This window comes from Heptranchias perlo, chromosome 1 (assembly GCF_035084215.1).
Source record: "Heptranchias perlo isolate sHepPer1 chromosome 1, sHepPer1.hap1, whole genome shotgun sequence".
NCBI classification, from domain to species: Eukaryota; Metazoa; Chordata; class Chondrichthyes; order Hexanchiformes; family Hexanchidae; genus Heptranchias; species Heptranchias perlo.
In genome coordinates, this window is record NC_090325.1 from 192,110,797 (window position 1) to 192,136,518 (window position 25,722).

The 25,722-nt window shown below is 45.2% G+C and overlaps 1 protein-coding gene across 2 annotated transcripts in view; it reads left to right on the plus strand.

Moving 5' to 3' along the window:
* Positions 1-25,722, plus strand: part of bmpr1ba (bone morphogenetic protein receptor, type IBa) — a 127,690-nt gene that overhangs the window by 76,880 nt on the left and 25,088 nt on the right. For both annotated transcript variants that reach the window (XM_067994490.1, XM_067994491.1), the window contains 3 exons: positions 5,465-5,624; positions 9,497-9,599; positions 17,504-17,606. In XM_067994490.1, the coding sequence (XP_067850591.1) occupies positions 5,465-5,624; positions 9,497-9,599; positions 17,504-17,606 (366 nt within the window). The remainder of the gene's footprint in view (positions 1-5,464; positions 5,625-9,496; positions 9,600-17,503; positions 17,607-25,722) is intronic.

Sequence of the window (25,722 nt, forward strand, 5' to 3'; positions counted from 1 at the left end):
GAGTACATAAGTGAATGTCTCCTTGGGCATGATACCAATGGGTAGCTGGGACTCGTAGAACTGCAGACTTTAGTGCCCTCAAGAGGGGGTATAAAGGAGAATATGGACAGTGAGCATATTTTTTCACCTTGTCTGTATAATCTTAATTCATTGTTGATCCTGTTGCCTCATGGGATAATCAGTGCATTGTGGTGTTCTTATTGTGCCTTCTCCTTTTCCATTCTTCACCACCTGATCTATCCCATGATTGTTGAGCTGTTGGTTAATCTTCTTCCTTGTTTGTTAAGTATTTAAGTCTATAATTTTCTCTTTTCTAATTGGATGTTTTTTTTACTTCTGTTATAATATTATAGTCTATCAAACCTATTACTGGGATTGTTCTCCTTGGAGCAGAGAAGGTTAAGGGGAGATTAAATGGCGGTGTTCAAAATTATGAAGGGTTTTGATAGAGGAAATAAGGAGAAACTGTTTCCCACTGACAGGAAGGTCAGTATCCAGAGGACACAGATTTAACATAATTGGCAAAAGAACCAGAGGGGAGATGAGGAGAATTTTTTTTTTACGCTGCAAGTTATGATCTGGAATGCACATCCTGAACGGGTGGTGGAAGCAGATTCAAAAGCAACTTTCATAAGAGAATTGGATATATACTTGAAAAGGAAAAATTTGCAGGGCTATGGGGTAAGAATAGGGGAGTGGGACTCTTTCGAAGAGCTGGCACAGGCACAGTGGGCTGAATGGCTTCCTTCTATGTTGTGTAATTCTATGATTACACCGGATCCTGGGCTTTATAAGTAGAGGCACAGAGTACAAAAGTATGGAAGTCGTGATGAACCTTTAGAACACACTAGTTCGGCCACAACTGGCATATTGTGTCCAGTTCTGGGCACCGCACTTCAGGAAAGATGTGAAGGCCTTAGAAAGGGTGCAGAAGAGATTTACGAGAATGATTCCAGGGATGAGGGACTTCAGTTACGTGGAAAGACTGGAGAAGCTGGGGTTGTTTTTCTTGGAACAGAGATGGTTGCGAGGAGATTTGATAGATGTATACAAAATCATGAAGAGTTTAGAAAGAGTAGAGAGAGAGAAACTGTTCCCATTGACGGAAGGGTCAAGGACCAGAGGACATAGATTTAAGGTGATTGGCAAAAGAACCAAAGGTGACATGAGGAAAAACTTTTTTACACAGTGAGTGGTTAGGATCTGGAATGCACTGCCCGAGGGGGTGGTGGAGGCAGATTCAATCATGGCCTTCAAAAGGGAACTGGATAAGTATTTGAAAGGAAAAAATGTGCAGGTCCACGGGGATAGGGTAGGGGGGTGGGACTAGCTGGATTGCTCTTGCATAGAACCAGCGCGGACTCGATGGGCCAAATGGCCTCCTTTCGTGCTGTGACTTTTCTATGATTCTATGAAATCTTTCTTATCAACCATATACCAACAAAAAAATTCTGAGAAACAGCCACATGAGAATTCCCCACCCCTCCTACTATCCTAAAAGTAACATTTATAACCTCAATTCAGTAATTCAGATTTTTAAAAGAAGTTACAAATTCATCCATACTCAAACTATCTTCATCTGTCCCTCCTCCAACCTCAGGGAGGGAATTCCCGAGCTTAGGGCCTAGGCAGCTGAAGGCACGGCCGGCAATGGTGAAGTGACGAAAATGCAGGATGCGCAAGAGGCCAGAATTGGAGGAGCGCAGAGATCTCGGAGGGTTGTAGGGCTGGAGGAAGTTACAGAGATAGCTTCTCTGCTATCTCTGTAACTTCAAACAAGGATGATAATTTTAACATCGAGGGGTTGCCGGACTGGGAGCCAGTGCAGGTCAGAAAGCACAGGGGCGACATTCAGGCTGCGGTATCCCACTCCTCTGCTCGCCAGGAGTTGATTTTCAGCTCCGTTTCCCTTTAATGGGTGGAATATTACGGGTCGGGGAGAGCAGATAGCTAAAGGCTCTGGGCTCGCAAAGAGGAATGGCCACATTGGGCGATGAGCCAGAGGATAACGGCAACTGTGGAACTCTGTTTTAGAAAGGGGGTGGTGGACAACCGTAGAAGACAAAAGGAGGGAGAAAGAGATGTGGGCGGAAAGAAAAGGACAAATGTTGTCCTGGGTGTTTTTGTGAGGCGAGCAGCCAGGGTACATGAATAGACTCAGTTCCTGGAACGTTCCCTTTGGAAGCTGCAGCAATTGGCGCTGGGAAGCAGGTGTTGCTGCAGCAGACACTGTTGTGTGGTTTGACCTTCTCCCCTGTGCTTTAGTGACTTTGTTTTAATTTGTACACCATGCTTAATATCAATTAGCAAAACATTGATGCACAGGGCCGAGTTCGAACTGATCGGTCGCCAGCTCGGCAACCTGATGCAGAGAGCAAGGCAGTCATGTGCTCCCGCCATATGTTGAGTGTGAGGTGGCATTTGGGTGTCATCACAGGCTCAACGTCTAGTGTGACCTGGCTTCGAAGTCTCTTGAATGCTCGGTGTCGAGCGTAGATTGGGGCAGCGCCACTTAAAATTCAGAACTTTTTATCAGAACCTCCCTCCACAGTTGAATGACCAACATACGAAAAATGACGGGCAGGAAAAGACCATCTTGTCCGTTAAGCCTGCCCCGCACAGCCATGTAATCTCCCCAGGAGAGGCAAAAAACCACAAGATTAAAAACCCAAGGCGATCACGACACCCGCCTAATATCGCCAGAGGAAGGTCCGGTTTGATTTTGATGATCATCGGGTTACATAGAATTTTACAACACAGAAACAGGCCATTCGGCCCAACTGGTCTATGCCGGCGTTTATGCTCCACATGAGCCTCCTCCCTACTTAATCTAACCCATGTGCTTATCTAGCTTCACTTTAAATGTATCTACACTATTCACCTCAACTACTCCTTGTGGTAGCGAGTTCCACATTCTCACCACTCTCTGGTTAAAGAAGTTTCTCCTGAATTCCCTATTGGATTTATTAGTGACTATCTTATATTTATGGCCTCTGGTTTTGGACTCCCCCACAAGTGGAAACATTTTCTCTACCCCTGCCCTGTCAAACCCTTTCATAATCTTAGTGACCTCCATCAAGATGCTCCATAGCCATCTCTTTTCTACAGCCTGGTCAGCCTTTCCTGGTAAGTGTATCCTCTCAGTTCAGGTGTGTCATCCTTGTGAACTTTTTTTGCACCCTCTATATCCTTTTTATAATATGGAGACCGGAACTGTGCACGGATCAGGCCTCGTTATCATAAAATCAGTGATCGCTGTATGAGCTGAAAAGCAGCCTGCCTATCTGGGGGGGGGTGGGGGTTGGAGGTGGAGGGGGGAACAGGAAATCCAGTGGCTCCTCTGCACAACCGAACCGGCAGAATTTAGTTAATGGTGGGTAGGCAGGGGAAGGAGTGGAGGAGAGGACAGGACATATTAACAGCAGCAACTCTGTGAATGGCCAGCTTGTTTGGTATTTGTAGGCGCAGTTGCATGCCCAAGAATCATAGCTTGCTAGCTTGTTGAGTCTCTTCAGCTAACAGTGACGGTCCATGAACTCAAATGCTAGGCTTCTCAGAGAGGTGTAGGCCTATGGCGGAAAATGTTAAGACATGTTTTAAATACAAAAAAAATACTACTGTGTAACAACAACAACTTGCGTTTATATTGCACCTTTAATGTAGTAAAAGATCCCAAGGTGCTTTACAGGGGTGTTATCAGACAAGTTTTGACACCGGGCCACACAAGGAGATTTTAGGTGAGCAAAAGCTTGGTCAAAGAGATCGGTTTTAAGGAGCGTCTTAAAGGAAGATAGAGAGGCGGAGAGGTTTAGGGAGGGAATTCCAGAGTTTACGGCCCAGATGGCTGAAGGCACGGCCGCCAATGGTGGAGTGATGAAAATCAGGGATGCGCAAGAGGCCAGAATGTAGGTTTAGTTTAAACATTTGCTTGTAAATGCTGTATTTTTCCTTTTGTCTTTATTGGGTTACAAAAGTTATTTTCCAATAATAAGTTTCCAATAATAAGTGGCGTGTGTAATACTGCAGCTCGATGGGTTTTCAAAAACATTTTTGGTTATTACATTGGTTTTCCTTTTTTTGTTATTATTGGCAGTATTGATGAATCCTTAATGGTCATGTTCACCAGTCTTTGGTAGCATTTCACAGGACGTTTATGTACCTCCTTCCCCTTGATGTATGGCCTACCTCTTCGTTATGACTTGTTACCGTGTGGCTAATATTTAATATTCATAATCCTGCGCCACATAGAAATTTGCATATACGCTAGCATGAGGTTCAAAATGTGATGGACACAAAACATTCCAGATGCAAAATCTTTCACTATATTCTAGCAGATCTCCAATAATGTCGCTCACGATGACTCGCAGGTTATGCTAGTTTAAGGTGGGGAGAAGAGGGAGGACCTGGAAGCATTTTCCACACTCCTTTGCCCCTCCGTACTGATTTGTTGCTGTTTTACTTTGTGGCAGGAAGATAGTGAATGAACCCCGATGGAACAGACTTGAAGGGGGTGGTGGGAAGATAAACAGCGATCGAGACCCGAGGGAGTAGGGTGATGAGAAGCAGCAGCCAAGGCACAAGGTGGCGGGCCATATGTGGGAGAGAGTGGCGACGCGAGGACTCTATCAGTTGAGGGGGATTGGGGCGGATCTTGAAATGGTTGGTACTATGGACCATAGCACTGTAGCGCCACCTAGTATTGGAAGGACTGAAAGGCAAGTATGATGTGAAGTATAAATGCCTAACATATACCTTTAGAGTTTAAATTAACTCCCAGGTGTGACACGAAGGAGTGATGGAAATAACATGGCATGAACCTTCCTGTCAGCATAGGACGCGCACTACTGTGAAACTTTGAATAGATTATAGATACTCACTACCACATGGAGTGGTTGAGGCGAACAGCATAGATGCATTTAAGGGGAAGCTAAATAAACACATGAGGGAGAAAGGAATAGAAGGGTATGTTGATAGCGTGAGATGAAGTAAATAGAGTGGGAGGAGGTTTGTGTGGAGCATAAACACTGGTTGGGCTGAATGGCCTGTTTCTGTTCTATAAATTCTATGTACTATAAATAGATATATATGACCAGTTAATCTGTTTGGTATTGGGTGAGGGACCAATGTTGAACCAGGACACTGGGAGAATTACCCTGCTGCTCTTCAAATAATGCCTTGGAATCTTTCATGACTACCTCAAGGGGCAGGCGGTGGCTCAGTTTTACGTCTCATCTGAAAGACCGCACTTCTGGTAGTGCAGCACTCTCAATGCTCCACTGGGGGCTTGCACCGATGACCTTCTGACTCTGAGGTGAGAGAACTACTGTTCTGAAATCTGCAACAGTGAGACATTCTTGAGACCCAAGGTCTAATGTCTCCCCTGTTTTCTGAGCTCGGTCCTTCAGCTGCACTGGTGTTTGCCCCACATTCTTTTACCAGCCTAATAACTAAACTCTTCTTTCAGGTAATCGTCTTGACAACATGCTGCTACGAAGTACAGGGAAGCTGAGCGTAGAAAACAAGAAGGACTATGGTGACAGCACTATATCTACACCTCCTCGGAGGGATCTGTGGTGCCACTGTCACCATCATTGCCCTGAAGAGTCAGTCAACAATACCTGCAAGTAAGTGAACATGTCCAGTGTCTGGTTCCTGCTACAGCCTTGGTTTGAACTAGGCTAATATAAACTCTGCCAGCGGCCTCTATCCAAATGAGCAGATGCAATTTAAGTGATGCACTTTGGGAGGAACAACATGGAGAGATGGTATAATCTAAATGGTTCTGCTTTGAGGGGGTGCAAGAGCAGAGGGACCTGGGGGTGTGTATTCACAAATCTTTGAAGGTGGCAATGCAAGTTAATAAGGCGGTAAAGAAAGCGTATGGGATACTTGGTTTTGTAAATACGGGCATTGAATACAAAAACAAGAAAGTCATGCTGAACCTTTACAAATCACTGGTTAGGCCTCAGCAGGAGTATTGTGTACAATTCTGGGCACCACACTTTGGGAAGGATATCAAGGTTTTGGAGAGGGTACAGAGGAGGTTTACCAGAATGATACCAAAGATGAGGGACTTCAATTATGTGGAGAGATTGGAGAAGCTGAGGTTGTTCTCCTTAGAGCAGAGAAGGTTGAGGGGAGACCTAATAGAGGTATTCAAAATTATGAGGAGGTTTGACAGAGCAAGTAGGGAGAAACTGTTTCCTCTTGCAATTGGGTCAGTAACCAGTAGATTTGAAATAATTGGCAAAAGAACTAGAGGGGAAATGAGGAGAAATTTTTTCACACACAGTGTTGTTAAGATCTGGAACGCACCACCTGAAAGGTTGAAAAATCAGATTCTATTGGAACTTTCAAAAGGCAATTGGATATGGACTTGAAGGGGATTAATTTCCAAGCTTATGAGGAAAAAGCTAGGGTGTGGAACTAAATTGGACAGCCCTTTCAAAGAGCCAGCACAGGCATGACGGGCAGAATGTCCACCTGTGCTGTAAGATTCCATGGGCTATAAATTGGACCACGTAGCGCCTGTTTTGTAGGCGCTACATGGCCTCCTAAGGACCCAAAATGGCGTCCGGAATGCGCGCGCTTGCTTCTAGCGTGACGTGCGCCGGACGCCATCTTGGTAAAGGCGTTTGCTCACATGCAGATAACGAACGCCGGCAGCATGTAAAGTAAGGAGAATATGCGTTAGATTTAAAGGGACAGATGCGATTTTGGAACTCACGCTCCAGCCAACGCACTGTCTTAACCTCGCACAGCTGAGCAGGTCGGAAACAGCATGGAGGACCCACCCCCCCCCACCGCCCCGCCACCAGTGCTATTTAAAGGGATCGTGCAGAAGTTACAGGTTAGCTGCTGGATTATTACTTCTGGCTGCTGATGCATTTATACCTGTTTTTGGAATTCTCCTATACTTGAATACTAGGACTTGGGGACATAGCCTAAAAATTAGAGCCAGGACTTGCAGGAGTGAAGTTAGGAAACGCTTCTACACGCAAAGGGTGGTGGAAGTTTGGAACGCTCTTCCGCAAATGGCAGTTGATGCTTGCTCAATTGTTAATTTTAAATCTGAGATTGGTAGACTTTTGTTAACCATCGGTATTAAGGCATATGGGGCTAAGGTGGGTATACGGAGTTAGGTCTCAGATCAACCATGATCTCATTGAATGGCAGAACAGGCTCGAGGGGCTAAATGGCCTCCTCCTTTTCCTATGTTCCTATAATAAAGTTTCAATACTCTACAGGGAGTGGGCTGGCTAGCTGACGGGCAACAACAAGGGCACTGGCAGAGTGGCAGGGGTGTGTCAGGAATGCTGTCATCCTGAGAGAGGACGGCAAGTTCATGTTCCATGGAGCCACTGCCACTTGCTGCCTCCTGTTATGCACCTCCCGCAAGAAAGCGGGATACGTGTCGGTGAGTGTCCTGCAGGAGGTTTGGGTGATGTGCCTGTCATGGTTGAATAGCTGCCAGTGTGTGCGACCTGTGAGTTGTGGGTGTGTGGCTTGCAATTGTGGTAACGTGTGAGGGTGAGAGGAAGCATCTGATTGGAAGAGTTGAGTACTGATTGAAAGAGTTTGTTGAATGATGGAGGGTGCAGTGCGTGGAGCAGAGGATGCAGCTAGTGGTGCGGTTGGTAGGAGACGCCACTTAACAGTTGGCCTCACTCACCTTGACCACTCGTGTCAAAGCACTGAACTTCTTCCTGCACTGCATCCATGTTTGTGGTGCTATGCGCCTGGCATTGACTTTGTCCCCTACTGCCTCCCATTGCCTCTTGAGCATATGTCTGGAGGGCATCATGTCCCCCTGCGGATATAGGATGCCCCTACTTTTGTCCACCTCTTGCACCAAGGCCTCTAGTGCATCAGCAGAGAACCTCGGTGCACACACTCTCGCAGGCCTGGTACAAACTCGGATAGGCAGATTGGAGGATGTGGGATTTAGTAGTGCACAACCTTTATTCAATGTTTTAACATAACTCAGCAGTTTGTAAACATAGAGATGGGACCTGCATCTGTGTTTTACGTGTGCGATGTCTGATCTCCGTTCAGACACCATGCAGATCCATATCTTATAAATAAAAGGTACAGGCTGCCTTTAAGAGGTGCCGACTGCCTTTAAGTGGTGCTGGCCGCTCGCGATATCTGGGCCTCCTGCTAGTGAGCAGCCTCTCAACAGCGCAGCTAGGCCTGGCTGCTCGTAGCAATCAGGTAAATGACCAGGCAGCACGAATCTCACGTGCTGCCTGCATCTCAACGATCGGGCGTGGGTTAATCGTGCACCGTGACCCCCGCGCCCAGGTTCAGGGGTTATCGAATTTAACCCTCTATGACTCAACATGAGCCATCAGCAAATGCTTGCTGCATTTGAGATCCAATTTAAGGTGGTGTATCAATTATTGATGGGCAAGTTTGATACAGCTCCCCAATGGTTCTGTAGGTGAATGTACAACACTGTTCAGCCCAGGAAGGTTCAAGCTTTAATCCTCCATCTGTTCTAAAATAGTTGACCTTAGTTTGGGTGGGAGTGGGGGCAGCAATAATTGGCCTCAGCTCCCCCTGGGATACCTACTCCTGAACCTAATGCAGTGACCTCTCTTGGAAAGTCCACACGGGTAAACTTTGGTTGAGGATAAGATGGAGCTTAGTGGGATGATCCCCACAGTCAAATAGTCTGCCGGCAGTCACTGTCTAGAATTGTGGCTATTTGCGCAAGATAGCAGAGGATTACTACCTGTGGATTCATACCCCTGCATGAGCCACCACTTTCAGAGCGGGAAGATTTTTCTTTATTAAGCAAACAAATTTGGCAGGATCGCCTTAGAGAGGACAATGCACGCAAGGAAAATGTAAAGAACAAAAATAAAACGATACTACCAGCTTACCTCAGCGGCTAGCAATTTGCTGTTCGTGTGCAAAAACCTTTGCCAATGGATTCAGCTTCCCCACCCTCTGATATTTGGGTGCCCCATTGTAGAAAGGGCACTATAGCCAGAGGGTAAACAATGTAGGTTCACCAGCATGGTGCCAGGGATGGGAAACTATAGTTATGACGAGAGATTTAAGAGATTGCAACTATTTTTACAGCAGCCGAGAAAGCTAAGAGCAGATTTAATAGCCTTTTTAAAAAAAATAATGAAAGGTTTTGATAGCGTGAACAGGGAAAGGCTACAATGTTTTCCTATGGATGGGAAAAACCGGATAAACATTTGAAGCAGAAGAAGATACAGTGAAGAGAGTGGGGCGATGAGATTAGTTTTGGATTGATCTAGAAAAGAATGGGCCAAATGCCCTCCTTCTGTGCTGTAAATTCCTCTGGTTCTAAATAATCCAAGAGCAATTTACTTACTAATCCACTAATCCCATTCTGCCCAGGAATGATTGGGCGTTTGATGTCTATTATCCTGGTTACGGTGCAGCAAATCCTGTTTGGTACAGGGAGATCACTCTGCAGGTTATGACAGGCTCATTGAGATTCCATTTGTGTCCTCAGAACGGATGGTTACTGTTTCACTATAATGGAAGAAGATGAGTCTGGAGGCCATGTCATCACATCTGGGTGCCTGGGCAAAGAAGGTTCTGACTTTCAGTGTCGGGTAAGTAGCTTTGCTACACAGGTTCTGTTGAAATCTTTCTTGGTGGGTGTCCTGCAATTGGGGAGCTCTTTCTAAGACTGTAGATAGAGGACACTCAATGCTAATATTGGTGGATCCCATTCACTTAGAAAAACAACTTAACATGGTTGACAACTATTAGAGATCTGGAGGTCCCAGTGGGGAATAACTAATTAACATATTAATCAATGACACTTTGTCAACACACCTATTTGGCCCACCTTTTAATAATCATTATAAATGTGGTACAGAGATAAATGTAAAGTAATCATACTCTTAAGCTATAATTGCTACTATATCCAATTACATTCTTGATTAGGCTAAAATTGCAGCAAATCTAATTAAGGCTGGTTAATGCAGTGGTTACAAGCGTAGGCACCAGCGTGAGTGAAAGGGCAGTAAACAACGCCAGGTTATACCCGCCTGTAATGAGTGGGGATTCGCTTTTGCCTGCTTTGTACTACCGTCCCAAATCAATTTCACCCACTTTGATTTTTAATTAGGTGTGCGGAGCAAATAAAAGCAACAAAAAATGGCTTCAAATCATTTAGAACCTTGGCATCTTGGGGGGTGTTAACATTACAAGTTTAACATCAGTGCGAGGCAGGTTCGACTTTCCACCGTCGCCAAACGTCTCTGATGTAAGTGAAGTGTTGAGGCCCAATCTGACTCCTCCTGCCAGTCTCGCTCTACTTCGCTCTGATGTCAGGTTAACCCCTGACCCCAGATTTAGGCTACATATGTACTGTAACTACTTTGTACTGACCCGAACAGTTGCAGCGTAAGTCAAGCCCTAATGGAATGAAAAATCTTTAAGGATCTTGTTATGGAAAAGTCACTTCACTATAAGTACTCCCAAGTTGTTTGCACATCTAGACTGTGTACTCAAACATGTGGTAACTCTAGAGTGAGCATTATGAATGAGAAGTACTTATCCCTGGGTGGGTCTCAGTTTTTATAGTGTGTATTTGTGATTACAGGCACTGTCTATTCTTTTAACCATCACCTGTGATACAGCGGGTAACGTACCTTATTGATGCAGTTCGCAATGTTTGTTTAATGTTCCTACTGTTGGAACAGTCTTAAATGTGATGCCGTCTGAACTTTTGTATCAGTATGTAACGCTCTGCCAACTGTAACCATGATGTGGAGTTGCCGGTGATGGACTGGGGTTGACAATTGTAAACAATTTTACAACACCAAGTTATAGTCCAGCAATTTTATTTTAAATTCACAAGCTTTTGGAGGCTTCCTCCTTCCTCAGGTGAATTTTCCACAACATTCACCTGAGGAAGGAGGAAGCCTCCGAAAGCTTGTGAATTTAAAATAAAATTGCTGGACTATAACTTGGTGTTGTAAAATTGTTTACAACTGTAACCATGTCGGATTAGAAATGAGGTGATTCCCGGGATCATTCATACACACACACACAAGCCCATGTAGAATCCTTCTTAAATGCCCCGGCAAGGTTAAAAAGTATTTTGGCGGTGTAATATCTTGAGCTTCCGTATGTCACACTTGAGACATGCAGAACCATAAAATAATTAATGTCACAAATGTATTTTTCACAGTCAATGAGGTACAGTCACTCTTGTAACGTGGGGAAACTCAGCTGCCAATTTGTGCACAGCAACGTCCTACAAACACCAAAGAAAGAAAGACATGCATTCACATCGACCTTTCACGACCTCAGGACGCCCCAAAGCGCTTTACAGCCAATGAAGTACTTTTTGAAGTGTAGTCACTGTTGTAATGCAGGAAACGTGGCAGCCAATTTGCGCACAGCAAGATCCCACAAACGGTAATGTGATACTGAGCAGATAATCTGTTTTTTAGTGATGTTGGTTGAGGAATAAATATTGGCCAGGATACCAGGGAGAATTCCCCTGTTCTTCTTCGAAATAGTGCGATGGGATCTTTTACGTCCCCCTGAAAGGGTCGACGCTTAACGTCTGTTTAACGTCTCATCCGAAAGACGGCATCACTGACAATGCAGCAGCCACAATCAATGGCATGATTACCTCATCAGGCAATCCTTACGAACGTACAAAACTGACGGGCAGGAAAAGACCAGCTGGTCCTTCACGCCTGCCCCACACCATGATGGCCGGAGCATCCTGACTAAACACTTCCGACTGCTCCCCCTTCCCTCCCCCGCAGCCATGTAATCTCTTGGGAGAGGCAGAAAAGCAGAAAAAAAACCCAAGCCAATAAGGGATAGAATACTCTGGAAAATCTCTCTCCGACTCCCTCAGCTGATCAAAACCAGTCCAGGAGATCACACGGACCAAGTGTAATCTGTGAGGCCGCATTTACCAAGCGGGAAAAATGATCTGCAGTCATTTAGCAGATGATACTAGCCCTTCAACAGAACGTCGTTGTGAGCTGCGCGGAAGGCTTTTCACTGCATGCTCAACACCTGAGGATTGTTATCGTGCCTGCCCGTTCGTTGTCTCACCAGCCTGCAGCACTCCTGTGTCTTTTAACCATAGCATTTCCGAGCACTTAATCTTGTGGGTGGGCTGTGGTGTGGAACTTGCTCAGTGTAAACAAATGGCACCACAAAGCCATAAAACTCCCATTTCACACGGTCGGGTGTAATCAATCTGATCTGTGCTTATTGGAACCAGATTTCACATGGATCTACTTCATGCATAAATCACCACACCAAACAGGAAAGGGTTTCAGCTCCAGTTGTAGTACTGTAATTGTATGCATATGTAATGACTGTACTCTAGCAATAACACAAATTGCACAGTTTCACTGCATGTCGAGCAATGCATAACTCTTCTGTTGTGGTGGCAGCCTTGTTCTACAGCGTAGACCACCCCAGAGGGCAAAACTGTCAGGAATAGTAATTTATTGAAGTTGACTGTTTGACCCTTCCTCGGGCCAAATAGTCATTTTATTTGACCCATCAATAAAATGGCCTCCGGCAAAGGAGATGTTTCTGCATCCCGTCCAACTTTTACTGGCCGAGTCTCCCAGTTTGAGGCTCTTTCTGTGTTAGAACTGAGTTGTCAAAATGGGCTGGTTCTAAGAAGGAAAACACTTCGGCCCCGATATTACCAGGGAGGCGGGTTGGCAGCGGGGGGTCGACTGGGCGAGTGGGTAACCCGCCCAGTAAAATCAGTGGGTTCCCCACGCGATCGCGAGTAAATTGAAGCCACTTACCTTGGCTTCCTGCGCAGTGGGCGGACTGCGCACCCGCATCACAGGCTGTCAGCTGGAGGAGCCCTATTTAAAGGGGCAGTCCTCCAATGCAGCTCCTGCTGCAAACAGCCGAAATTACAGCATGGAGCAGCCCAGGGGAAAGGCTGCTCCCAGGTTTAATGATGCCTCACTCCCAGGTCTTACTGGATGGGGTGAGGAGGAGGAGGAGGAGGGAGATCTTCTACCCAGCGGACGGGAGGAAGTGGCCTGCCTCTGCCATCAAGAAGGCCTGGCTGGAGGTGGCAGAGGAGGTCAGCAGCACCAGCAACATATCCCGCACCTGGATACAGTGCAGGAAGCGCATCAATGACCTAACTAGGTCAGCCAAAGTGATCACACTTACTCATTCCCCTACACTCCATCTTCCACATCACCGCCCCCACCCCACAACTCCTTCTGCACTGCCAACATTACTCTATCACATCACTCCTCACACCCAGTCAAACCTCATCCTCATCTTACCCGCACTTACTCACCTCCCCAGTACTCATCCCACCACTACCACTCAACCCAATCCTCATACAATCTCATGGCTCTGTCTCATACTCACCCTCTGATGCATCTCATTCACAGTCACCCTCACCCAACCTGCCACTACCTCTGCTGCAGCCACAGGGGATGCATCACGTATGAGTAGTAGGAAGCGTAAGGCAAAGGTTTAGTGAGCACAAAGGAGATGCACAAGGGTGTTTGACGGTTTGTCATGTTTGTTATTTATATTTGATTTTTGTTAATGGCGCATTAAATATTATTATGGTCACCACTACTGCCACGTCTTGGCCATTCTTGATTGGCTTGTGCGATAAGTCCCTTTCATGAGGTTCACCATGAACACCCACACTTGATGCCACCCATTGGGTCACCCTACAGTGGGTGTATGTGTAGTTGCACGACTATTTTGTGCAGGTGCCTGTGGCGCAGCACTGTGTTGTGGAGCTCCACGTGGCGGAGGTGGATGGCGTGCCTGGCGAGGCTGGTGATGTTGCTCGTCCTCGGATGAAGTGATGAATGCAGCCATGGTGCCCCTCATCCTGACGGTGTGAGTTTGAGGGGGTCCGCAAAGTAGGTAAATGTGTTTGCACAGCAGAGTTTAGGGTATAAATTAATAATTTTGAGTGGAAAGACAAAGGTGTTGCAGCCAAAACTTTGTCTGAAGTGACAGAATGCCCTGTTGCAGTAAATGAGGTATTCCCCCCAACTGTCAAAAAATCCTTTGCATCTCCCACTGGCTGCTGACTGAAACACGTCTGCTCCAACAGGGAGTGTTTCCCACAGCACGGGAAAGACACTGAGGATCCATGAAAATTGCACCCCTGCCAAAATCTCCTGTCAATGAGGTCTGTCAAGTACCTCAACTAGGTAAGTAAGTATTTAAATTGTCATCCCGCCGGCTTTAATTGCCAGTGGGAGTCCCGCATGTGGGAGCTGCGCGCGCACCCGAACGCGTCACCGGGGAACCCGGAAGTGGGTGGGTTGGAGCCGGGCCCTGGACCCGCTCCAGGATTCCCCGATTTTACGAGCCCCCCCCTCCTCCCCCAACACACCCGTTCGGCCATCCTAAAATCGACCCCTTAATCTCAGCCGGTCCATTTTTCAGTGTTTCCCTGCAACCTACAAGTGCATCACTACTAGGCAGCATCCTTAACTTGTAGGTAGACAATACCAAAAAAACTGATCTTACATAGAATTACATAGAATTTTCAGCACAGAAACAGGCCATTTGTCCCAACTGGTCTATGTTGGTGTTTATGCTCCACACGAGCCTCCTCCCTCCCTACTTCATCTCACCCTATCAGCATACCCTTCTATTCCTTTCTCCCTCATGTGTTGATCTACTTTCTCCTTAAATGCATCTATGCTATTCGCCTCAACTACTCCTTGTGGTAGCGAGCTCCACATTCTCACCACTCTCTGGATAATGAAGTTTTTCCTGAATTCCCTATTGGATTTATTAGTGACTATCTTATATTTATGGCCCCTAGTTCTGGTCTCCCCCACAAGTGGAAACATCTTCTCTATGTCTACCCTATCAAACCCTTTCATAATCTTAAAGACCTCCATCAGGTCACCCCTCAGGCTTCTCTTTTCTGGAGAAAAGAGCCCCACCCAGTTCAATCTTTCCTGATGGGTATAACCTCTCAGTTGTGGTATCACCCTAGTAAATCTTTTTTTGCATCTTCTCCAGTGCCTCTCCATCCCTTTTATCCTCTTGATAGCAGCAGTGCTGGGGGCATCTCTCACAGGAGCAGCTGCAACCTTTAGAATGCCATTGATGCTTCTGCTGCACTTGCTGAAAATGCTAGATAAATGAATACAGGCACGTGGATCACCAAACCAGCCATTCCTGCTCCGAAATAGTGGCACCAACGCTACAGTGGTCCTACAAGTTAACCACTTCATAACACGTGTACAAAAACCACATGCTTCCAGTATGGCTTTACTTAGTGTGTCCTGTACAAATAAATGATTCAAGTCTCAAGTTTAGGACTGACTAGTGATAATGTTCTTCACTACTTGGGTGCAGGTTATCTTACAGTAGCCTTACCCCTCAATCATTTGACGTTGGCATGAAATCTTAATAAAAGTTAATTTTCGGTGGGTTTCATTGCCTTGGTTATACAAATACATTGGGGTATAATGGAATTTTTTTTTATTCGTTCATGGGATGTGGGCGTCGCTGGCAAGGCCAGCATTTATTGCCCATCCCTAATTGCCCTTGAGAAGGTGGTGGTGAGCTGCCTTCTTGAACCGCTGCAGTCCTTGTGGTGAAGGCTCTCCCACAGTGCTGTTAGGTAGGGAGTTCCAGGATTTTGACCCAGCGACGATGAAGGAACAGTGATATATTTCCAAGGTTCTCCCACAGTGCTGTTAGGTAGGGAATAGACCAGTACAAGCTGGCCGCAGACTGCAGGTATCCATAAATTCTCGCAGCCCCGTCCGTGATATTGTGTGTTACAGGAATAGGCTCCGCCTGCATTTCCTGTTCCAATTTAAATGGAGGTAACAAAGAAGCATTGTCACAAATCTAAAGTTCAGTTTGGACCTGCCCCATCAGGAGCAACCTGTCTCATTTTGGCCATTCCCTGATCCTGGATTATTCCATCAGATCTTTAAAAACTGATCTCAAAACGTGGACAGGATTTACCTCATGGTGAACACGGTTTGATATGTATGAATTTCTCCATTGCAAAATTGCAGAGTGCATATTGGTGCATATATCGGGGAAGAGCAGTTAAACCAGGGACTGAACCTATGACTGTATATTAATACTTTCAATTTTAGGAGTATCATATTCAATATAAATGGGATTTCTTTCTTAGAAGAAATGAACAGTTAGGTGGGATATCCAGTGGGATATATGGATTTTTTTTTCCCCCCTCCCTTTCTTTCCTCCCTATTGGAAAGTGTTTTTGTGACTGGAAGGCTGTTTCCAGTGGGGTTCCGCAGGGCTCAGTGATAGGTCCATTGCTTTTTGTAGTATATATCAATGATTTAGATTAAATATAGGGGGCATGATTAAGAAGTTTGCAGATGATATGAAAGTTGGCCGTGTGATTGATAGTGAGGAAGAAAGCTGTAGATGGCAGGAAGATATCAATGGACTGGTCAGGTGGGCAGAAAAGTGGCAAATGGAATTCAATCCAGAGAAGTGTGAGGTAATGCATTTGGGGAAGGCAAACAAGGCAAGGGAATACACAATAAATGGGAGGATACTAAGAAGTGTAGAAGAACAGAGGGACCTTGGAGTGCATACCTGAAGGTAGCAGGATAGGTAGATAAGGTGGTTAAGAAGGCATACAGGATACCTTCCTTTATTAGCCAAGGCATAGAATATAAGAGCAGGGAGGTTATGCTAGAACTGTACAAAACACTGGTTAGGCCACAGCTAGAGTACTGCGCATAGTCCTGGACACCACATTACAGGAAAGATGTGATTGCACCAGAGAGGGTACAGCAGTGATTTACGAGGATGTTGCCAGTTCTGGAGCATTTTAGCTGTGAGGAAAGATTGGATAGGCTGGGGTTGTTTTTCTTTGAAACAGAGGAGGCTGAGAGGAGATTTAATTGAGGTGTACAAAATTATGAGGGGCCTAGATAGAGTGGATGGGAAGGACCTATTTCCCTTAGCAGAGAGGTCAATAACCAGGGGGCATAGATTTAAAGTAATTGGTAGAAGGATTAGAGGGGAATTGAGGAGAATTTTTTTCACCGAGGGTGGTGGGGGTCTGGAACTCACAGCCTGAAAGAGTGGTGGAGGCAGAAACCCTCATCGCATTTAAAAAGTACTTGGATATGCACTTGAAGTGCCGCAATCTACAAGGCTACCAACCAAGAGCTGGAAAGTGGGAGTAAGCTGCATAGCTCTTTTTCGGCCGGCACAGACACGATGGGCCGAATGGACTCCTTCTGTGCCGTAAATTTCTATGATTCTGTGAAAGTATCTGGCTTCCCTCCACTCTGTCGTCTTCCCTCCACTCTGTCGTCTTCTGAAAGTATGACTGAGGTGGGAACTTACCATGTGGAAAGGATGCGTGACCCAGACAGACGTGAAGAGAGGAAAGAAAATAAATCGTTTTTTAAAGAATGTATATATAAAAATATTTGAATGAGATCTAAATAACGTACCAGTTCATTCATTTTAATACACTCTTCCTTTTTCTTTTCCTCTTGAGGATACTCCAAAGTCATCTCAGCGAAGGGCCATTGAATGCTGCACAGACCGAGACTTCTGCAATCGCGATCTACACCCTACGCTGCCACCTCAAGACATGAGAGGTAATACAGACGAGAGCTCATCTCGAAATACAAGTTTGCCTGAGTTTGAACGCTGTTCATGAGATATAACCAACCAGAGTCTTGCTTCTCCTTGTCCTGTGATATTGGTTACATTGCCACATTTTTCGCCCCAGTTTTCCCACTCTTGCCCCATTTGTGGCTTAGATTGCGTGCAATTGACTTACTCCTCAGTCTGATACAGCTGTTTGGATTCTCGTAAGGGTGACCTTCCTTGTGTTCTGAAGTGTAACATCGCCCGTCTCCACCCCTGCCTCAGCTCATCTGCTGCTGAAACCCTCATCCATGCCTTTGTTATCTCTAGACTGGACTATTCCAATGCTCTCCTGACCGGCCTCCCATCTTCCACCCTCCGTAAACTTGAGCTCATCCAAAACTCTGCTGCCCGTATCCTAACTCGCACCAAATCCCGTTCACCCATCACCCCGTGCTCGCTGACCTACATTGGCTCCCGGTCCGGGAACGCCTCGATTTTAAAATTCTCATTCTTGTTTTCAAATCCCTCCATGGCCTCGCCCCTCCCTATCTGTGTTACCTCCTCCAGCCCTACAACCCTCCCAGATCTCTGCGTTCCTCCAATTCTTGCCTCTTGCGCATCCCCGATTTTAATGGCTCCACCATTGGCGGCTGTGCCTTCAGTTGCCTAGGCCCTGAGCTCTAGAATTCTCTTCCTAAACCTCTCCGCCTTTCTATCTCTCTCTCCTCCTTTAAGATGCTCCTTAAAACCTACTCTTTGACCAAGCTTTTGGTCATCTGTTCTAATTTCTCAGTGTCAAATTTTGTTTGATGACGCTCCTGTGAAGCGCCTTGAGACATTTTATGACGTTAATGGCGCTATATAAATGAAAGTTGTTGTTGTTGTCGAGACCCACCTCTTCAACCAATCTTTCAATCAGCTCGCCTAATCTTGGTGTCTCTTTTCCTAATACCTATGAGGATATTGGGATATTATTACATTAAATCAGGGATGCACAAGAGGCCAGAATTGGAGGAGCGCAGAGACCTGGGAGGGTTGTAGGGTTGAAGGAGGTTACAGAGATAGGGAAGGACAAGGCCATGGAGGGATTTGAAAACAAGGATGAGAATTTTAAAATCGAGCCGTCCCCGGACCGGGAGCCAATGTAGGTCAGCGACCACAGGGGTGATGGGAGAACGGGACTTGGTGCGAGTTAGGATACGGACAGCAGAGTTTTGGAAGAGCTCAAGTTTATGGAGGTTGAAAGATGGGAGGCCCGGCCAGGAGAGCATTGGAATAGTCCAGTCTAGAGGTAACAAAGGCATGGAGGAAGGTTTTTAACGTGGAGAATGAGATACAGAGGCAGAGAGGTGTAGGGAAGGAATTCCAGAGATAGGACCCCGGTGGCTGAAAGCTCTAACTCTAGACTTTTGTGTTATCCCCTCACCCTCCACCCAGCACCTCTCCCCTCCCACCAATGGAGGGGGGAAGTGGAGATGGGGGAGCACAAAAGGCCAACGTTAGAGGAATGGAGAAATTGGGAGGTGGATATAGGGCTGGAGGATATTATAGAGAAAAGGTAGGGGTTTAAAGACAGGGACGAGGAACATAGGAACAGGAGTAGGCCATTCAGCCCCTCAAACCTGTTCCGCCATTCAATTAGATCACGGCTGATCTGTACAAGAATTTAAATTTAAGACATTGTGGGAACAGTGGGGCACTGAACACTGGTGATGAAGGAGTGGCTGTGGAGCAGTTTATAAGGAGCTGGCAGCTGGTACAGGGTAAAGGGTCAGCATATTGCATACCCCACCAAATTTTATGCAGATACAGACCCTTTTTTGGTCAGTGGCGGTGCCTGATGCATGTGAAATGCCACCCCCCTTGTTCCAAGAGTCTGCACTCTAAGTTACTAAGATATCCACATAGGCAGAGTTTCAGATTGGCTGCTGAAAGAGTGCACAAGCTGTCACTGTAGGGACACATTGCACTTACCTGAGCCTTGAGTGCATAGTCACAGATTGGTAAGAGTCAAGGCTTAGGGACTCCCAAATGTGCGCAGGAATTTTGGTGGCGATTGACCAACTGAAATACCTCGTAGGTGCCTACTGTTCTATGATTACAAAGATTAGAAAGGTGCAACACTGGTTGAGGAGATGCCCTCCACCAATGGTCTGCGTGGAATAGCACATAGCAGTTGACTCTTCTGTGTCCGCTTTGCTCGCTTGGTAGCACTTTTGCCTCTACGTTAGGAGGTTATGCGTTCAAGCCCCACTCTAGGACTTGAGCACATAATCCAGGCTGACGCTTCAGTGGAGTACCGAGGGAGTGCAGAATTGTCAGAAGTGACGTTCTTCAGATGAGATGTTAAACCAAATCCCATCTACCTGTTCAGGTGGATGTTAAAGATTCCATGGCATTGTTTGAAGAAGATCATGAAGTTCTCCTGGTATCCTGATCAACTCCCATCAAAAAATAGATTAGCTGGCCATTCATCTAATTGCGCTTTGTGGAACCTTGCTGTGCCCAAAATGGCTGCCACGTTTTCCTACCTAGCAACAATGATTGCACTTCAAAAAGCAATTCATTGTATGTGTGCGTACAGCATTTTGAGATCTCCTGAGAGGTGATCAGGTTCTATATGAATGCAAGTTGTCGTTCTTCTTCAACAACGTGGTCGATGTAATGAAAAATGGTTTCCTTTTTGCTCAGGATAGCTTTCAATATTAAGTAGTTAACTCTCCATCTGTAAGACAAGGAGCAACTGCAATGCAGAATTGAATAGTTGGCTGCCTCAGCACTGAATAGAGCAAATCAGTAAAATTGTTGAGAAAGTTTGACTGAAATTCCTCCGGTACCTGTTTACTGCGCCACAGCTCAGCTGTGATAACCGTGCAGAGCAGTTGAAAGTTTGTTACTGAAGACAGGCTCAGTTCCTGGGTTTGGTTATCACACCTAACCCCTGCTGAAACAAGCAGGAGACCAAGATGGCTGTAAAAGTTGGTTGGTAGGAGATAACGGGTACCAAATTAGTCATTGACGTTCAATTCAGATGTGTCGTTTGTGAGATATGCACGATATCATATGGCTGGTCTTGACGTATCCTCTCTTGATTGAATCGGCTCTTTGGCACAAGATTCATAACGTGCACAATAACAGTCGACGTTTTGCCTTCACTCCAACTACAATCTGCTCTTAACAGCTGCTGTAGTCATTTTCTAGCGAGGAATAAAATTCCTGTGAGGGAAAGAACTGAAAATGCAGAACTATTTGCACTGGAGAGTTCCAAAAGATCAGCTGTAATTGTTCCAATTAGTTTCCTGTTGTGTTTTTTTTCTCTGAATGTTGAAACAATTCCAAAAGTATTCTGAAATCATTTCAAAGCACATCTTCTATCCGATTATCATTGGCTTTTTGAGCCATTTAAGCTGCCACTTGTACATAATTCAAATCCCACGTCTGCGAGGTACTCTTTTAGAAATCAAAGTGCATTTGAAGTTGAAGGGGAAAGAATTGCAGGGCTACGGGGAAAGGGCAGAGAATTGGACTAATTGGATAGCTCTTTCAAAGAGCCGGCACAGGCACGATGGGCTGAATGGCCTCCTTCTGTGCTGTATCATTCTATGAAAGTTAACCACTCTTTATAACTGCTGATTAACATCCCAAATATCGACTTCCGGGGTGGGGGGGGGGGTAATTTTCAACTTTGCTGCATAGGCACTGATCTAGTGGAGCAGACCATGCACCCTTTATAGAAACCCTTCCCCCCTCCCCGCTCTGATTTTCATTCCATTGATTTCAATAGAATAGAAATGGCTGGGCAATTCGCTCCACCAGGTTACCACCCAGACAAGAAAGTTGACAATTGCAACCCCCCCGCCCCACGACGGTCAGTACGTAACGATGAGGAAAAATTGTTAGCCGTAATGTTAATATTCTAGGTGCAGAAATCAGCGCTGATTTTCGAACCATCCCTGAAAGAAATCTCTGGTTCTCCCGATTTTGAACAAAATGAATGACATTCCTTTCCAACCATGTTGTCTCCTTGCATTAAGTACTTTTTGGACGAGGAATTGAAAAGTACAAGCCCACAGTGCCTGTTGTAAAGAAATAAGACTTTATTTTCATTAGCTGGCTCAGCGTGCAGTCTGAGGGAGTGACCGGTATTCCCACTCAGTGTCACATCACATTTAAACACCCATCACACTCGGAAAATTAGTGCCATAAAACCTCTATTGGGGGCCACTGTTCCCAACACACGTGCAAGCCATTGGTGCAAGGGAAATTATAATTGCAAAAGGAGGTAAGTTATGACTACATTTTAAAACTGGAAATGCGAAGTGGAGTCTTCCCATATATATGGCCCAGTGAGTTTATCTGTAAATAGCTAAGCCATACGTATCTGGAGGATCCGGGGATTCAATCTACAGTCTGATCTCGAGGAGGGTGTGGCAGTATGGGGAATTTCATCGCTCCACCATTGGCAGCCGTGCCTTCAGCTGCCTCGGCCCTAAGCTCTGGAATTCCCTCCCTAAACCTCTCCGCCTCTCTCTCCTCCTTTAAGACGCTCCTTAAAACCTACCTCTTTGACCAAGCTTTTGGTCACCTGTCCTAATATCTGCTTGTGTGGCTCGGTGTCAAAATTCTGTTTGATAATCGTTCCTGTGAAGCGCCTTGGGATGTTTTACTACGTTTAAAGTCGCTATATAAATGCAAATTGTTGGTGTTTGTTGTTGGCCTCAGCACCCATCAATGTTCGCTAGCCCAATGATTCCTGCTGGAAGTGTGCGTACATGGATATTTGATGAGAACGGAACCGAATTTGGCTGTGATATGCCCCTGTAGTTGAATAGCCTAAAAGAGTTCACTCTCTGAACTTACGCATGGATAACGGACTAAAAGCAGAAAATGCTGGAAACACTCAGCAAGTCAGGCAGCATCTGTGGAGAGAGAAACAGAGTCCTGACAAAGAGTCATCGACCTGAAACGTTAACTCTGTTTCTCTCTCCACAGATGCTGCCTGACTTGCTGAGTATTTCCAGCACTTTCTGTTTTTATTTCAGACTTCCAGCATTTGCAGTATTTTACTTTTGATCACTGGGTAATGGACACGTGGTGCCAATGGGTGTTTGGTGCCTGTGTAACTGTCCCTTAGCCAAGGACTCCGTGCCTTTTGGAGAGGACTGGAAGAATAGTTTTTGGGGTTAAGCTTACAAATACAAACTTTTGTACGGTTTTGTAGATCATAGAATCATACAGCACAGAAGGAGGCCATTCGGCCCATCATGCCTGAGCCATCTCTTTAAAAGGAGCTATCCATTTAGCCCCACTCCCCTGCTCTTTCCCCATAGCCCTGCAGTTTTTTCCCCTTCAAGTATTTATCCAGTTCCCTTTTGAAAGTTACTATTGAATTTGCTTCCACCACTCTTTCAGGCAGTGCATTCCAGATCGTAACAACTCGCTGCGTAAATGAAATTCGCCTCATCTCGTCCTCTGGTTCTTTTGCCAATTACCTTAAATCTATGTCCTCTGGTTACCGACCCTCCTGCCAGTGGAAAACAGTTTCTCCCTATCTACTCTATCAAAACCCCTCATAATTTTGAACACCTCTATTAAATCTCCCCTTAACTAAGGAGAACAATCTCAACTAGAGATAGAGATATAAAAATCAGCAGCAACAGGAATTAAATTGAATTTTGCTGAAAGCTGTATTCTGTTCATCCATATATTACATGTAAAATAAACCAACTTGCTGATTTTCAGTTGGCCTCTGGAGTGCTGATCAATCTGCCTTCTGGAAGATAAGTGAAGTGCAGTTGGGGATACATGTGAGTTTATATTATTCAGTACACACAATGTGAGGTCTCATTGTTGTGGCTCCCAAGTCACGCTATCATATGACTAGATATTGGGCAGTAAAGGTAAACCCCTGATTATAGGGAACATGAGGTCCACTTAGAGCAGTGCCTGCCCGGTGATGTTGAACTCAAGTGAGTATCCAGCGCAGAATTTTCAACTGTAGTAAAGAAAGAACTTGCATTTATATAGCGCCTTTCACAACCTCAGGACATCCCAAAGCGCTTTACAGCCAATGAAATACTTTTGAAGTGTAGTCACTGTTGTATTGTAGGAAACATTAATCCACATTAGACCAACAACGTCTTTGAAACATAATTGAAATCATATGAACTCCATCCAGAAAATAGGACCTGTTCTTATTCGTGGTTATGGAATACTAATGCTGAATTTATTAACCTTAATTGTTCAAAACCAACGTATTGTTCTTCCATAAAGAAGATATTTTTGAACGGATGTGTCAGGCACTGCAGCAGTTACGTGTGTCTGACGGAATGTATTCAACATTCAGAAGAAAATATTTTGATTTGGAAGTTTGGTTGTGACGATTTTAGTCCCTGTCTCATTAAATACGTGAGCATGATTCAGGCCTTTAAAAGAAGGCAGGTGGTCATAAATCTGCCATTCTGCAGTATTTTTTATGCCTCTATCTATACAAACTAAGTAAATATTGAAAACGCTAAGTGCAGATAATGTAGGAGAGGAAGCTTTGTTTTCCAGTTGTAGCGTCCCTGAAAGGAACAGAGGTGGTGACGCATTGTCTGGCTCCCTGGCTAGAGATCTGGTGATGGATGAGAACGGGGGCAGGGTGGCGGGGGGGTGGTTAGTGAGTGGAGAAACTGGAGACGGGGGGAAGGCCCGCACATACAGGCCAGCCTCTTGATTTTGGTGCGGACACCCTTTGAATGCAAGTCTTCTAATCTGTGTCTTTTAAAGAGCAGAGGTCCAAAATTTAATTGGGAAGCTATCAATTCTGACGTAATCGCAGGCTATGAGACAGCGTCAATGAAGTTTGTCCTAAAACTCCGATGAGCTGGTTCAGAAGAAAACTCTTAAGTTCCCGGCCTGAAGGCCTCCTTTAAAGAATGTCATAGCCTTCAAGCTTTGGACGTCTGCAGTAGGCCATAAAAAGAAGATATTGAAGTAAATGAGCTGACTGTAGTAGGATAACTACATCGCTGCACATGAATTGTGCAGCCATTAATTCAACTGTGATGACGTGTTTAGAATTCAAGAGCTCTGTGTTTCACAGGACCGAAAGATATTCAACTTTATCCACCGCGATTTCTTGAAAATACTTACTTCACGAACTCTAAGGAAATAAAAAAATCTTATTTGCAGTTGTTCTGATGTGTTTTGAAAAATGAAACAAACTTATAACACTCCACTGTTATGAGTTTGTTTCCAGCCCTACAACTCTCCGAGATCTCTGCGCTCCTCCATTTCTGGCCTCTTGCGCGTCCCCGATTTTCATCGCTCCACCATTGGCGGCCGTGCCTTCAGCTGTCTAGGCCCTAAGTTCTGGAATTCCCTCCCTAAACCTCTCTACCTCTCTCTCTCCTCCTTTAAGATGCTTCTTAAAACCTACCTCTTTGACAAGACTTTTGGTCACCTGTCCTAATATCTCCTTTTGTGGCTCAGTGTCAAATTTTGTCTGATTATCGCTCCTGTGAAGCAACTTAGGACATCCTACTACGTTAAAGGCACTATATAAATCCAAGTTGTTGTGAAATATAATGGAAATAATATCTTTCCAAAGGCATGACTCCTTGCAAATACACAGAGACTTTACCTGATTTTCTTTGCCGGGGGGGGGGGGGCGGGGAATACATTTAAAAAAAATTACCTTTAATTAATGAGGATCATATTTTTAAAAAATGGAATGTATCATAACCAACCATTCGCTACGGCAAATAATTCCACACTTGAGGTAACAATGAGCCATGTGTGACTGCCACTTGTAGGTTATCACTTTGGAAATCGAGGATTTGCCGGACCGGGAGTCAGTGTAGGTCAGCGAGCACAAGGGGCATTGGGTAAACGGGACCTGGTGCGAGCAGATCTCCAGATTATCTAATTAACAGGAATAATCAGCATATTTCAATTAACCTTTGGAATCGCTTGCACTGCTTGGAAACAGTGCAAAGAGAATTAAATTAGCATTTCTTAGAGACCCCCACAACTTTTAAGATATACCAAATCCAAGATTAAATCAATCCCTTGACTAGAATTAAGGTATAAATGCTTAACTGAAGAACTCTGATCCAACTATTTATTTTTCTATGC